General features: G+C 39.7%; 1 protein-coding gene across 1 annotated transcript; it reads right to left on the reverse strand.

The window, feature by feature from the left end:
- Nucleotides 1–9597: 9597 nt before the first annotated feature.
- On the reverse strand, nucleotides 9598–14297 carry LOC144708789 (uncharacterized). The gene is made up of 8 exons (XM_078582225.1): nucleotides 14191–14297; nucleotides 13930–14092; nucleotides 13438–13664; nucleotides 11743–13048; nucleotides 11217–11289; nucleotides 11060–11128; nucleotides 10210–10652; nucleotides 9598–10161 (listed from the first exon to the last, which is right to left on the reverse strand). Exons 1-8 carry the CDS (start codon nucleotides 14295–14297, stop codon nucleotides 9598–9600), a joined length of 2952 nt encoding a protein of 983 aa, XP_078438351.1.
- Nucleotides 14298–15484: the final 1187 nt, after the last annotated feature.

Raw genomic sequence — 15484 nt, forward strand, 5'->3', positions numbered from 1 at the left:
TCACGTGCATTGCAAGAGTATATCATATAAATGAATAATGAACGAGATCTAGACTGTATGATTGGATTTATTGGTGCATGCATTTGTTGGATTGCTTTGATTAGGATGGAATTAAAGTGAAACTAGTTGTGGAAGACAAGTAACAGAGTCGTAATGACACTTACAAAATAATGATCCAATCACATATCCATGGATTTGAATTGTGACTTCCACATACATGGAGTGCAACTGATTGAGTTTTTCATGTTTCTAGTCTCTAGATGTATCCATGCAATCCACACAGTATCAAATCTTCTGATTTAGCTTGACAAGCTTCATTATTGTGCCACTTCATGATTACGATGTCTCGATCACATCGAGAGAGGAGAGTACCAAAGGGGAGAATAGACAAGATTAACTAATGATGGATATGGGGCCCTCCAAATTAATCATCTATATCAATATATAAAATATATATATATATTAATGATGGATTGATTAACTCAATTGATATGTTGAGTTTACATCCCATGGAGTTCTAAGTTACACCTCGCAGTCTAGAAGATACAAAGGGGTATATTGACTAAATCATGGAACCATTATATCATTGGTTCTCATGTACGTATAGTCCCTCATCTGCTTGACTATCCTAAGACAACTTAGGGTATTGTCAACTATTAAACCCTGATCAGTCGTATGAGTTAGTTCTAATGAATTATGGAAATCATCAAAGAACTCTTATATGGTGTTCCATTACATAGGCCAAGGACTTCATTGCATCATCTTCCTTGGGCTAGGTCCTCTTATACTAATGGTAAGCTATCTTTAACACGCAATTATCTTCATGAAGATCTTGCTGCGCTAGAGCTAAGATGGTTTAGAATTCCATGCGTATGAACTTGTAGGCCATAGTTGTAGTAAATTTGTATTTTAGGGATAAAAACCTCTTACACATCCATGACATGAATCAACTTGATAGATATTTATGTGTAGTACCATTCAAGTATTCATACAGATCAATTCAGTGAACACTTTTGGCAAAAGATCACCCACTATATATCCTTAGTGTCTCCACACTAATGGCTACAAGATCAGCCTTACTGATCATATGAGTGAGACTAGATAGTGTCATTCTACTCGGATATTTCAATGTCTCTCTTCAGTATCCCTGAATAAGCATATTTAAATACATATCTAATGCCTATTAATATACATATTATGATCTCATCATATTTTACTAAAGCATCATGTATAGATATTATGTTCAAATCAATTTAATCTCACCTCTATGTGATGGCACACTTACTATTTTGTTAATATTATAAAATTTAAATTTTTACTAACATGAAAATCATCATATTTGTGTTATCAAGCTTTCAATAATTAAATTTATTTTTATTTTATTTGGAATGATGTTTGCAGAAAATGGTATAAATTTTTCTAAGATCATCTTCATAAATAAAATAATATTTCTATGTTGGAATATATATATATATATATATATATATATATATATATATATATATATATATATTTAATTTTGTTACATTAAATTGATGTATATACTATTTTTCTAATTCTTATATAGTTTAAATTTTTATGTTATATTTTTTATTTTATGGGAATTAGTTGCGGGTATTCTGCCTTACTTCCTCCCTACGATATATCACCATTCAACTTTATCAAATGATGACCAATAATTTCATTAATGATTAGCACATCAAATCATTGTAAAATATCCCATTATGGTATCACACATCATGCTATCATACTTCCCTGTCATAATTTGACATATTTTTTGTTTTTAGTCAGTAGTGTACTGTAGAACAATAGAAAAGAATCTGGTACATGTCAAGTATCCACATGGGATGATGTTTTCTTACCTCTGTTTGGGATGTAGAATCAATATCGAAAGTCACTTTCCATTTAAGTTGGAAAATGTAACCAGATGTTTCGGGTACTATAAGTGATTAAGGGGTTGTAACTCATATCACATGAAGAAAATTTCCATTGAGTTCCATTACTATTAAAGGATGGTGTCATATCTTTTTAAAGACATGAGTAACTCAAATAATTCAGTGTTATTGTTCTTAATCTGCATATGGTCTTTTCTTAGCAAGAATTTATTGAACTTATTTTTAGGCACATAAGAAATTAAAAGTTGTTCCTCATAATCAATCTAGGCCATTTAGTAGTATAGAAGGACATACTATTGATAAGTCAATATAAAGTTATTAAATAAGAGTTCACTATGGTACATTTTATTCACATTTCATATTAAATCCTAACTTGGAGTATGTGCATTTAGTGAAATATCATGATAGAACTCTACACATATATTCATCTTTTCAATAGTATAGCTTTTTTCACTTAATGTGACCCACTTGGCAAATCAGCCAAGTGGGCTAAATTTAACCTCTTCTTTGGAGAATTTTGGACCTTTTTCAGGACTAGGAAAATTTCTCTTATGAAAGGACCAAGGGAATCTTCATTAAGCCAAAGGAGATCTCATTGGGCAAATGGGCCTCCCTCTTGAGAGAAGACCCAAGAAGGAACTCCAAAAGACTCTTTAAAAGGATTCGTATCTTCTGGAAGGGGCACTAATGGGCCTATGGGCTTGGCCCAAATCTCACCTATCAAATTGATCTAGTATCTAAGGCATGCCTATAAAACTGCTTTAGGCTTCTTTGTAAAAGACATCATGAATTTTCATTTGGAATTTTAGTGAAGGGGTGAGAAAATTATTTTCTTGCGCTCTCTCTCTCTCTCTCTCTCTCTCTAGAGTTCTGAGAGGTAGTGAGTGTCAAGTGGAAGGTGATCTGACAAGGCTGAGGTGGGAAAGAGAAATCGTTCTCTCTCTACTCCCTCCCAACGGTTCCTTCCTCTCTCTCTCTCTCTATACATTGGATCTACCAAAGGGTCCAATCAGAAGCGTCCAGGGTTTGTGGAGGTGGAAAGAGAGACCTACCAATCAGGTAAGCCAATTCTTTCTTTGTCTACCATTCTCTTTCTTAAGTAATCTTAATTTCTTGTGGTAGAAATCATGATTAGAGGTTCTTTCTCTCTCCAGACCACCTGCCATGTATGAATTGGATTTTCTTGGCCCAAGAACACATCCAAGAAGGAATTCACAACACAAGGCAGATCCCATAAGTGTGGGTGAAAAAAGTTCTTGAGAATCTTGGTTGAAATGCACTCCCCTATCATTGAGGAATATAAATTCATTGATAAATCTAGGGATAACTCACTCAACCTAGGTTAGTAATACTTATTATAAGTATCCTAGAGTCCTGAATCCCATTTTATCGACTATAGGTAACACATTACCTTTTGGGTGGGAATTGTTTTAGCAAGGTCCAAGATATGAAGACATGTTGCAGCCCTTTAAAATCCATAAATTATTTCATTAAATGCTAGAAAATTGAATAAGGCGGTCAACCTATATGTGGAATCATGTAACTGGATGGAAAATAAAAAGATTTGACATGGCAGTCACAAATATGTGGTCACATCAACACATTAAATGTGTTAATCATTACTCTTTGTTTTATTATGACAACTAGTGTTCATGGCATCAAGATGTTGGAAATATCATAAATGCTCTAATATGGATTGTGGTAAGGTTTTGCCACATCCCACGTTTAATGATTATGTGTCTTTATTATTTTTGTCTTATTCAACATAAGGAGATGTGTGATATTTTAGTCTTAGATCAAGAATGTCATGACAATCTTAGTCAATCATTAAGAAAAATATTTCAGAGAAGTTAAGAAATCAAAACCCTTGAAGTTATGTATCAATCATGATGATGAGCAGAGACAATATTTTAATCAAATCGACGGCCAAAATTTCTCCAAATTCAAACCTTGATATCTGCCAACCCAAAATTTTGAGGGAAGAGGAGGATCTCTTTCTATTCATGCACATCAATCTATAATATCAGACAACAATCACTTTAAATTATATTTTTGAACATGCATGTTACATTTTTAGGCCATTGAAAGAGATCTTTCAAATATTCTTCATTAGTGTGATGAGTGTTTGGTGAGAGGCAATATAGAAGAGTAGGATCTTCTCCACTGCTGCAAATCTGTGTGATCGTGGTGAACTGTGAGAACCTAAAGTGAATTGGCTGTTTTACATTCTCTCATCTGCATCATTGTTAGGTTAAAGCCATCTCATCCGATCATCATATCACTGTGCAGTATTTCATCGCCTATTATACTCCTTATTATCACTTTACTTGATCTTTCCAATATTTTAATAAGTATTTACAGTCATCTTTACATATAAAATTATATGTATTTCTCTATCGACCCTATCATCCCACTATCCGTCCATTCATTTCATCCTTGGTCTCTATCTTAATTTCTTCTCTCACATCACTATCTCCTATCCTCTAGTTTTCATTACAATGTTCAAAATATATGTTGTTCATCACCTTACTACCTCACCATCTTCCTTGTCCCACTATCTTGTATTTTATATCTTGTCTCATCTCTTTAATCACAATTTAAATCATATTAAATTCTTAAGCATCGTTCCCTGTGAAGACCATCTGTAATCATCACTATCTATATTTGTTCCATTGAGTAAAGCATTTTATACATTTTATTGTTTAAACTCAAAAACCAACAAGGACACTAATTAATGACCTCATCTTTGAGTTAATCACTATGCCATGTTTAATTTCATTGAAATACATATTTATTCATGATTATTCTCATGTGATTTGTATAATGCATTATTTAAATATGTGCAAAAGTTAAGATGATTATGAAAATATAGTAATATTGACCTCACAGGCCTTTATACATATATTCTTAGTATTTTATGTTCTATCTCCCTCTCTCATTTCTCCTCCTTCTATATAAACACATCTAATCCTCCCTTTCTTTCATAAACCATAGGATTTCTTGTTCCCTTTGTCAATAGTAGGTATCATTGATCATGTAATCATTAGTGTAGAGACAATATAGATATGGGGTGCTCTTTTGGGAAATGATATACTGAATTGATTTTTAACTATGAATCAAGTTGATTTTTCTCACATTTGTATAAGTGGTCTTAAAACTTGAGATACCAAAGACAACTTGCGAATGGACAACTGTACTTTGAGTAAGGCATTTAAGTCCCTAATCACATAATTCAAATTAATCTTACCTCAGATATAGCAAGAAGTAGACAAAGATAATTGGATATTAAAGATTGGGTCATTGGCCTTTTTTATAAAAGGAGATTAACTCCATAAGGAAATGTATTAAGTTCCCTGGGCAGGGTAGTGAAGATATTAGAGAAACTATTCAGTTCATATATATGTGATCCCTCGTACACATCTATAAGAACTACAATGACTGATAAAATTTAGATGAACTGAAAATTTTATGCACATTACATAATTATTTGCATCGAAATTTTAGTTTGATCTTATGCTTCCCTTAGATTCTTGCATAAGTTCATGACTTTAGTTTTCCCTATTCTTTCTGGATTTTTGGCAAGTGATTCTTAAAAAAATCAGTTTTTCAGTACAAAAGTTTATATAATTTAGTCCGCTTTTAGAAATTTAAATTATTTTATTGTGATCTAGTTATGTCTCGCCACATGCATTTCTTATTTTGCCCAAAGATTGGCCCAGTAAATGATTTGGGGGGGATAATTATGGCATAATGATTCACGATGCCATAATTACTTTATCATTGAGTTTTTTTAACTCTTTAGATACACGTAGTGTGGCGAGATTCCCTTAATCCTCTTATCACTACATGTTATTTATGGACTACAAAAGGCCTGAACTGATAATAAAATCTTAACCGTTTTAACAATAAATGTGACCACAATGAATATATATGTAGAACAATAGAAACTACTACCATTTTAGCACAATAAATGCTACATGTCCATCCACGTGGTAGAATGTGTATGGAGAGAAGGGAGATGCTGGCATTTCATGATTCTGGGAACCACATCATTATTATATTATTGAACTCATTCCCTTTGTTTCATTTCTTTTCCAGAAACATGTGTCAGTTGGTGAATGATCAATTTTGAAAATGCAGACCAATCAGAGTAGAATCTGATCTAGCTGCCACCTGCGTCAAAGATATAATATGGATAAACAATGGCTCACGTTGCTCTAAATTAAAACTACCATATATAGAGATCTAACAATCCGATTGGGCCCAAATTTTGAGGATATTGTTGTATTTTCATCCTCACTCTATTCATTTTTATTTCATTCAGCAAGTAGGAACAGATCTGCTTCAGAAATCAAAATTTTATTCACATCTGGGATTGAAATCATAATGTCCTTTTAATATTTTTATTTCTTTCTTGAACATCTCCAAAATGTTAAGACCTCAATCGCCTGTATGTGCCCTTGGAGGATCCAGGCGGTTATGAGCATTGCATTTCATTTCATGATATCTCTCATTTTCGTTACATTTAAAATTATCATGAAAAACATCTTCCCCAATTTAGATATTCTCTCTCTAGTTCTGAATAAAATTATTCCAATATGAACTTGATATTGTCCTCATATCTCTTGAAATTTGCATCGAAAATTTATTAATTCAGGATAACTTACAAGTTATCATACAAAATTGATGAGTATTACATAAATATAAGTGCTCTATTGCCCATATTTATCATAATTAAACAGACATATATAGCTTGCACTATGGTTTCATGATTTGTTTCTATTTTTTAGTATTTTTACATGACATCTTCACCTTAGTGCACTTATAGATTAATTTTTAAGGGCATAAAATACTTGGCTAGATGCTGTTAAGGCATTTACTAAATTTTCTGGAATTTTCCATATTTTTTAAAAAAATTTATTTGAATTTGACAAGAAATATTCTTCAGAGTTAATAGAATATATTTCATGATTTATTTTGGATTTAGGGGTTTTCTTCCATCTGGCACATCATATTACAGCTCGCCCAATGTCAGGCGAATGATTGGCTGAGGATAATTATGGCATCAAAATTCGCGATGCCACAACTATCCAATCATTATTTATTTTATTACGTGGCTCAGGTGGCTCGAGGAGATAGTCTTTTTTGCCTTTTTCGTGCAATAAATGCGTGCGGCGAATCCTTAAGCACGTGCATTTATTGAATTTGATGTTTTTTTAAAATAAGACATGCTGATGCGGATCGGGCATCATGGCACACTCCCAGCCATTAAAAAGGTATCCTCTCTCTTTCATTTAATGGGAAATAATTGTTTTGTTTTTAGCGCACAATGATGTGGCGGCATGTGATCTGATGACGGAGAAGACAATAAACATGCCTGGCAAATCAGAAAGCGCCATTGTTCACCTTGCTGGTACCCGCGTGGAGGAGAGATAAGCATCAGTCCAGGGGTTGAGATTAAGCAAGAGTACAATGGCGATATCTTGAGATCCAACCGTCCGATTGTGCCCAAATTTTTTAAGTAGGTTTTTCTTTTCAGTCTCTACGATCTAGACAGTTGAATTATTAAATTGAGGTTAGGAGAATGGAGAAAGACAAGAAGGAAGCCCTCCCCAACTAGGTTTTGATGGCGCAGCACAGCTCGAGGCCCCAAAGACGTCTTCGGAGACGTCACCATCGCCATCGACACCGTCAGCACCACGCATTAAGCCCACCCGACAAGCCAAGGCGACGGAACAAACGCTCGAGTTCAAGTACTCTGGGTGATGGCACCTTATCTTCATTATTCCGTTCGTCATTTTTGTTCGTGTTTTGGTTCGTAGTTCATCGTTCTTTGCTTTGAATTCAGTCACGTTCATGTGTTTAAAGGATCCCTTCTTATAGGAGAATCCACTCTATAAGGATCGCCCTTTTATGTCTTTTCTTTTTCCCCTCTTATTTCCTTTTTTATGTTTAAAGACTTAAGTGTATGGGGGGTCATCCACGTTCTCCTATAAGAAGGGATCGTGGATGACCAAATGTGGGACCCTTTGTTTTGTTGTTGAAAGAATTTGCAGAAAGAAGGGTCCTCGCTCGTAGAGAAAGGAAAGGGGAAGAGGAAGGAGGAGAAGGGAGGAAGAGCAGAAGAGGGAAGAGGAAGCCAGAGCCACCGCCGCTTCCTGCCGCCGCCGCTGCTTGGAACTTCTTCCTACGCGCCCGCTCTGAGACCCCGTGCGTGCGCTGTTCCGTAGCACCGCGCAGCCGCCGTGCTGCACCGCGCCGCGATGACGCGCAGCGCCTGCGCCGCTCGCACCTCTGCTGTGTACGCCCCGCTGCGAATGACTCAGCCGACAGCCCTCGCTGCGACGTCGTGCCATGTTGAGCCAATTCCCTGCGCCGTAGTGAATCGCCCAGCCGACGCCTCCGCCGACTCGTGACACTCTCCCCTCCGGCTGCGTTGCACCTGCCGCTGACGGTTAGTCAGCCTGCTGCCGCGCTCCCGCGTCGTTCGCGCGCCCTCGACCACCTCGTCCTGTGCACCACCGCCCCGATGCTGCCGCATCGTGCCTGTCCTTGGAACGGAACACCGCTGCCACCGCCCTTGAACCGCAAGTCTTCACTGCCGCTCGCGCCGCCCGACGCTGTACCTGTAGACTCTTGTACGAGGAGCTCCCCCTTCACGATGACTTCGACTCGACCAGATTCAAGAAAAACAACTTGAATTGAAAGAAATGTTTTGATCGAGCATTACATCGAGCACGGAGCTCCTATTTATAGAGCAACTATTAAAGGAAAGAGAAAACAAGTAAGGAACATTCTCCCGAATTATTAGCTGGCGCCCCACGTGGACAAAGGTTGTTATAACCGTCTTGGAATGACGAGCTGGCATCCACGTGGAGTGCTTCTCCACCGTTATAACTCACAACGATTGACGGCCACGATTCATCCTGAAAAGTAGAAACATGTTGCGAGCGAAGTAAGTCAATCAGTTTAGTCTCATCTCCGTCTTGAGGTTCTGGAGTCTGGATCATTGTCAACAATCTCCCCCATGATCCAGACTCCTATCATAAACATTTATAACTCCGAGTCGCCTTCTCATGTCCACGAATCTCACACGTCCAAGACCTTTTGTCAGGATGTCGGCAAGTTGATCTTCCGTTCTTACATACTCCACGGAAATCATCTTTTCTTCTACACATTCTCTGATGAAATGATATCGCGTATCAATATGTTTCGTTCTGCCATGCTGCACAGGATTTTTACTCAAAGTAATGGCCGACTTGTTGTCGAGATAGAGTTTTGGTGCTTCTATTTCTTCTCCACATAATTCCCCAAGAATTCTTCTTAACCACACACCCTGACATGCAGCAGAGGTAGCAGCCATGTATTCTGCTTCACATGAGGAGAGGGAAACTGTCTTCTGTTTGTGTGACGACCAGCTGATCAAGGAAGTGTTGTAGAAATAAACTTCACCAGAGGTGCTCTTGCGATCTTGCTCATCTCCTGCGAAGTCACTGTCACTATAGCCAATCAAGCCTTCCCTTTTGTCCCCTTTCGCATACACCAATCCATACTCAAGTGTCCCCTTTAAGTATCGTAGGACTCTCTTAAGTGCAGAGAAGTGTTCTGATGAAGGTTTGTCCATAAATCGACTGAGGTATCCAACTGCATAAGACAAATCAGGTCGTGTGTGTGTAACATACCTCAAACTTCCAATGATACTTCAGAATATTGATGGATCAACGCTAGATCGACTTGAGTTATTGAATTTCATTCTGGCTTCAGTTGGAGTGTGCACGGCATTGCAGTCCATCATCCCCGCGTGTTTGAGAATGTTCTGGGAGTAGGTCTTTTGGGACAGAGTTATGGAGTTTGCTTCTTGACTAACTCTGATCCCAAGGTAGCAACTCAACTTACCAAGATCACTCATGTCGAAGTGGCTTTTCATCTGTCTTTTGAACTCTTGAATGTCTTTTTCTTCATTTCCGGTCAGCAGAAGGTCATCAACATAAACGCCAATTACCAGATGAGTTTCTGCGGATATCTTGCAGCAAATGCCCTGTTCATGTTTGCTTCTCGTGAATCCCAAGGACAACAAGCAGTTGTGCAGCTTGAAGTACCACGCTCTGGGGGCCTGTTTAAGACCATACAAGGCTTTGTGAAGTTTGAGTACATGGCCTTCCTTTCCTTGAACCACAAAACCCTCTGGTTGTTTCACATACAGATCTTCTTCAACATCTCCATTTAAGAATGCAGATTTAACATCAAGATGGTGCAATGTCCAATCCTTTTAGGCAGCTATGGCAATCAAGAATTGGACGGATTCAAACCTCACCACAGGAGCAAACACCTCCCCATAGTCTATTCCTTGCTTCTGTGAGTAACCTTTGACCACCAACCTTGCTTTGTGTCTTAATACATTTCCAACATCATCTTTCTTGATTTTGTAAATCCACTTCAGGCCTATTGGTCTGCATCCTTCAGGTAGTTCTACCAAGCTCCACGTACAGTTTTTGATAATGGCCTTCATTTCTTCTTCCATGGCCGCTCTCCAGGCTTCTTCTTGTGATGCCTCAGGGTATGAACGAGGCTCTTCAGAGCATACAAGACATTCATGTTCATCCTGAATTTGTGGAGTGGTATCTTCATATAGCTGAGAGACCGACTTGTACCTCTGATTTTCAGGTACCTTTGAGGATGATCTCTGATCCGAGCTAGTCCCAGCAGATCCCTGATCTTCTTCATGCTCCGCATAATCTTGAGGAGATTCCTCTTCTCCTGCATCAAAGTTGAAAGAAGTTGAATAAACACTGAGAGAAGGCAATTCCTTTTCTGTCTTCTTCCAATCCCACTGAGAGTCTTCTTAAAAAATGATGTCTCGACTAATGTGGACAGAGTTTTTAACAGAATCAAAGCACCGATAGGCTTTAGAGCCCAATTCATAACCCACAAGGATCATAGGGGTGCTGTGGTCCTCTAGCTTCCCTCGTGGGAGTTTAGTTCGTTTCACATGAACTAAGGAACCAAACACCCTAAGGTGTTCAATTGAGGGGATCCTTCCGGTCCATTTTTCATAGGGAGTTGCACCCTGTAGAGATGATGAGGATGATCGGTTGAGTAAATATGCCGCAGTGCTTACAGCCTCCCCCCACAGCTCCTGGGTAGATTCTTTTCTTTTAGCATACTTCTGACCAACCCCATGATAGTGCGATTTCTTCTTTCAACAATGCCATTTTGTTGAGGAGAATAAGGAGCTGTAATTTGTCGTTTAATTCCTTGAGAGTCACAGAAAGAGGTAAACTCTGCTGAAAGAAATTCCCCTCCTCATGTCGCTTCTTATACATTTGATCTTCACCCCCTTTTCTCCCTCCGCAAGATTCTTGAACTTCTTGAAGTGATGCAGAGCATCTGATTTCTGTTTCAGACAGGCAACCCACATTAGTCTCGAGTAATCATCCACAATCAACAGAAAAAACGTGTTTCCTCCCAAGGTGTTTGGACTGATAGGTCCACAGAGATCCATATGCACAAGTTCTAGTGGATGCTTGCTTTTGAACTCGGATTTTTTTGGAAATGGAGTTCGGGTCTGTTTCCCTGCAAGACAACTTCGACATGCAGAGCCGGGAATCTTGATTCTCGGAAGTCCCTCAACTGAGCCATGATCACACATATGTTTCAAAGAGTGAAAATTTAGATGCCCGTACCTTAAATGCCACAGTCGACTCGTTTGATCTCCTTCTTTTGTGAGTAAGCAGCCTCCAGACACCTGCAGCTTCAGAAGATAGAGTCTTCCACAAGTCCGATTTACTTTGACAAGTAAAGTGCCTCCACGATCATGAATTGTGAGACATCCTTCTTACATGAGCACCTTGTAACCTTCCTCATCCAATCTTCCCAAGCTAAGGATGTTGGCACAGAGTTGAGGAACAAATACCACATTTTCCAGTATCATGGCTTCTCCATCCTTTTTTATGATGGAAATGCTTCCCCTTCCTTCTATTTTCACCCTTGAGTTGTCTCCAAATTTCACAAAGCCCTCAGACGACTCATCAAGTTGTGAGAAGAAATTTCGGTTTCCGGTCATATGATTAGTAGCTCCGGTGTCCAAGTACCATAAGTCGGATTTTGGATGTTCACCTTCAGCCCCTTGTAGTAAAAATTCACTGTCAATTTCTTCAAACGCCATTAGCAAGGCTGAAGTTTCCTCCTCTTCTTCTGCGGTCACCGGAGCAGCTTGCGAGGACTCAGTCAGGTAGGCACTATCTCCTCTTTCCCTCTTCTCATTTCGGCATTCATAAGAAAAATGGCCGTACCTTTGACAATTGTAACACTGTATCTTTGATTTGTCAAAAAACTTCCTGTCTCTTCCATCTACAGTCGAAAACCTTCCTCTGCCTCTGCTTCGACCGTGTCCTCTTCCTCTTCCCCCTGTCGAGAAATCTTCCTCATTCCCAATTCTGGTTTTATTCATAGCTTTGGCCAGTAAGGCCTGCTCCTCCTCCCGGGACTCCCTATCCTTGAGACGCATCTCATGAACAGTGAGAGAACCTATCACCTCATCCAGACTGATCTTGTCCAGATCTCCATACTGCTCCAACGACAGTGTGAGAGCATCGAACTTGGCAGGCATTGCTCTCAGAAAGCGCCTGACCACCTCTTTCTCAATCATCGCTTCACCAAGATTCCTCAGATTCGAAACAATCCGAGTAAACTTCATAGAGAAATCTTCAACTGAATCAATCCTGGTCATGTTGAGTAACTCATACTCCCGCTTCAAAGCCTGGATGCGAGATTGAATAACTCTATCTACACCAAGATTTCTTTGTCTTAGAATCTCCCAATTTTCCCTCGCCGACTTCTTAGCATCTAACAGCAGTAGCTGCTCCTCAGAGACAACACTCATGATCGCCGATAACGCCATGCGATCCTTCTTCTTTGTGACATTTTCTCCAACTACAGCTTGCCAAAGATCATGAGAATCTAGGTACACTTCCATGGACATGGACCAGATTCGATAGTTGGTTCGAGTCAGCTTGAGAGTGGGCAGTGACACAGAAAACTCACCGCCGGAGCTCGATTCTCCATTCTTCCTGGCCATCTGCACCTTTCTTGATCTTCCAGTGCTCTGATACCACTTGTAGACTCTTGTACGAGGAGCTCCCCCTTCACGATGACTTCGAATCGACCAGATTCAAGAAAAACAACTTGAATTGAAAGAAATGTTTTGATCGAGCATTACATCGAGCACGGAGCTCCTATTTATAGAGCAACTATTAAAGGAAAGAGAAAACAAGTAAGGAACATTCTCCCGAATTATTAGCTGGCGCCCCACGTGGACAAAGGTTGTTATAACCGTCTTGGAATGATGAGCTGGCATCCACGTGGAGTGCTTCTCCACCGTTATAACTCACAACGATTGACGGCCACGATTCATCCTGAAAAGTAGAAACATGTTGCGAGCGAAGTGAGTCAATCAGTTTAGTCTCATCTCCGTCTTGAGGTTCTGGAGTCTGGATCATTGTCAACAGTACCGGCCACCCTGTCTGCGTCCGCGCGTGACTACCTGCTGCATCGCACGTTAGACCCGCCCGTACCCATGCCGACCACAACCATGGTCGCCTTGCCGACGCCCGCGCTGCGCGCGTCCGCCGCGTCGCGCCCCGTGCTGTGCGCGCTCGCCGCGCCGCACCATCTACTCTGCGCGCACTGCGCCGCACCTGCCGTGCGACGTCTGCTATGCCACGCCCGCCGCTCATCACCGCGCGAGCTGCCGCGCCCACCGTTGCTGAACTGCCCCCATCAACTACGCTTCAGCACCCACACGCGCCCCAGACCGTCGTCTGCCATTGTACTCCCTCGACGCCGTTGGCGCATCAACCTATCCCCCTGCACGAGACAAAGATGACCACTCCCTAGACGACGATGAGGTACGTCGTTTCGTCCCCGTCTTGCAGTGCGCTTTCGCTTGCCTCCACCGCGCTCGGGTTAGACGTAGGTGAGTGCGGTAGACTGAGTGAAAACTTCACGCAATTTGAGTATCTCTCCTGTTTGGTACAAGTCGGGTCCGCCGGTCTGGGCGAGCACCCTCCGGCGGGAAATTCTCCCGTTCAGCGCCGTAGCATCCTCGCCCCGTCCGAAGGTCAGAAGGTCTACCATTGTCTCCGCGCAACTCCATCGACGCCCCGAAGGTCGTCATCCCTTTGCTTGTCGGCAGACGCCTGTACTAGACACCCTCGCTGGAACATTTCATCGTAGATCGTCACGTAGGACACCTAAGTCGAACGATCACGCCGTAGTCGACGTCCGACTGTCTCACTCGACACCGAGCCCACTCGCCTCTGTGACGACAGGACCTCGTCGCCGACGTTTTCCTGCATCAGGTTTGGCCAGGAAGGACACAGAAGCTGCTTCTGAAGCCGACATTTCTTGATTCAGGGATTGAATTTATAAGATTCTTCTTCACTCTTTGAATGCCAAGGTATGGGCAAAATATTCATGCCCTTGGAGATGGTTTAATTGGTGAATATCATTGAATTTTCATTCTGATTCAGTATTTTAGTGTAATTCTTCATTTCTAAACTGTTTTTCATCTCATCTGATACCCTAGATCCATAGATCAAACTCAAATTCCACCTAAAGCTCACTTCCCCATGTTTCTTCACTTTCTCTCTCTAGCATATCTCTCCTATTTTCTCTCTCTAGATTTGGAAATTTATTTTTGAACAATTAAATTCCATATCCTAAATTCAAATTTCACCCGAAATTCGTCTATCTTGAAGACCAATTTCATAATCAATTTCTCTGCTTAATAACTCCCAATTAAATACATATAAAACAATTCTTGATAAATTGCATTTCATTGCATCATGTGATTTCCATTTTTTTGACCCATAGTCAGAATAATCATCTCTGCAGTGCTCTGACCAAAAACTTAAATACCAATGTAAGAATCTAAATACCCTTTTAGTAATTCAAAACAAAATTAAACATAAAAGGGCCCACTCAGTACATAATTAGTTCATTCTCAAAATTAATTCGAAAACATAGAATGAAAAATTCTTGAGAAAGGGCCTCCACCTCCCTGTGGTTTGACCCCTTTCTCATCTTATACTTTCCAATTGTGATTAAGGGTAAACATTACAAATTTATTGCACAAGCATAGTTCCAATGACATTATTAATCGAATTTGATTAACTAATTTTAGGGTTATCAATTGGCCCTTTAAATTTTGCATCCTTAAAATTTTCAAATGGATCTCATTGAAACCTTTTTCTAACCTCGGTGCACCATGTACAATTACACACTTTAAATTCAGGAGAGGAAAATGTGAAAATTGGGTTTCTGATTTTTATGAAAGAAATTTAAATTCCATAAGTTTTATAAATAATATTGCATGTATAAATTTTTTGAGAAAAAATCACCATAAATCACAAACGTTTTAGGTTTATGAATTGGTGCCATTCCTGAGAAAGCACATTTCTGGAATAAAAAATTAAGAGTTTGATTTAATATTTATTTTTTAAATAAATTTGTTGAATGCTTACGTACTTGTCCTAGATTTCCATATTTTTATTTTCTTTAAACTAACCTGAATTCTTCTAACAGATGTG

The sequence above is a fragment of the Wolffia australiana genome, chromosome 10 (genome assembly GCF_029677425.1).
Source record: "Wolffia australiana isolate 7733 chromosome 10, ASM2967742v1".
Lineage (NCBI taxonomy): Eukaryota > Viridiplantae > Streptophyta > Magnoliopsida > Alismatales > Araceae > Wolffia > Wolffia australiana.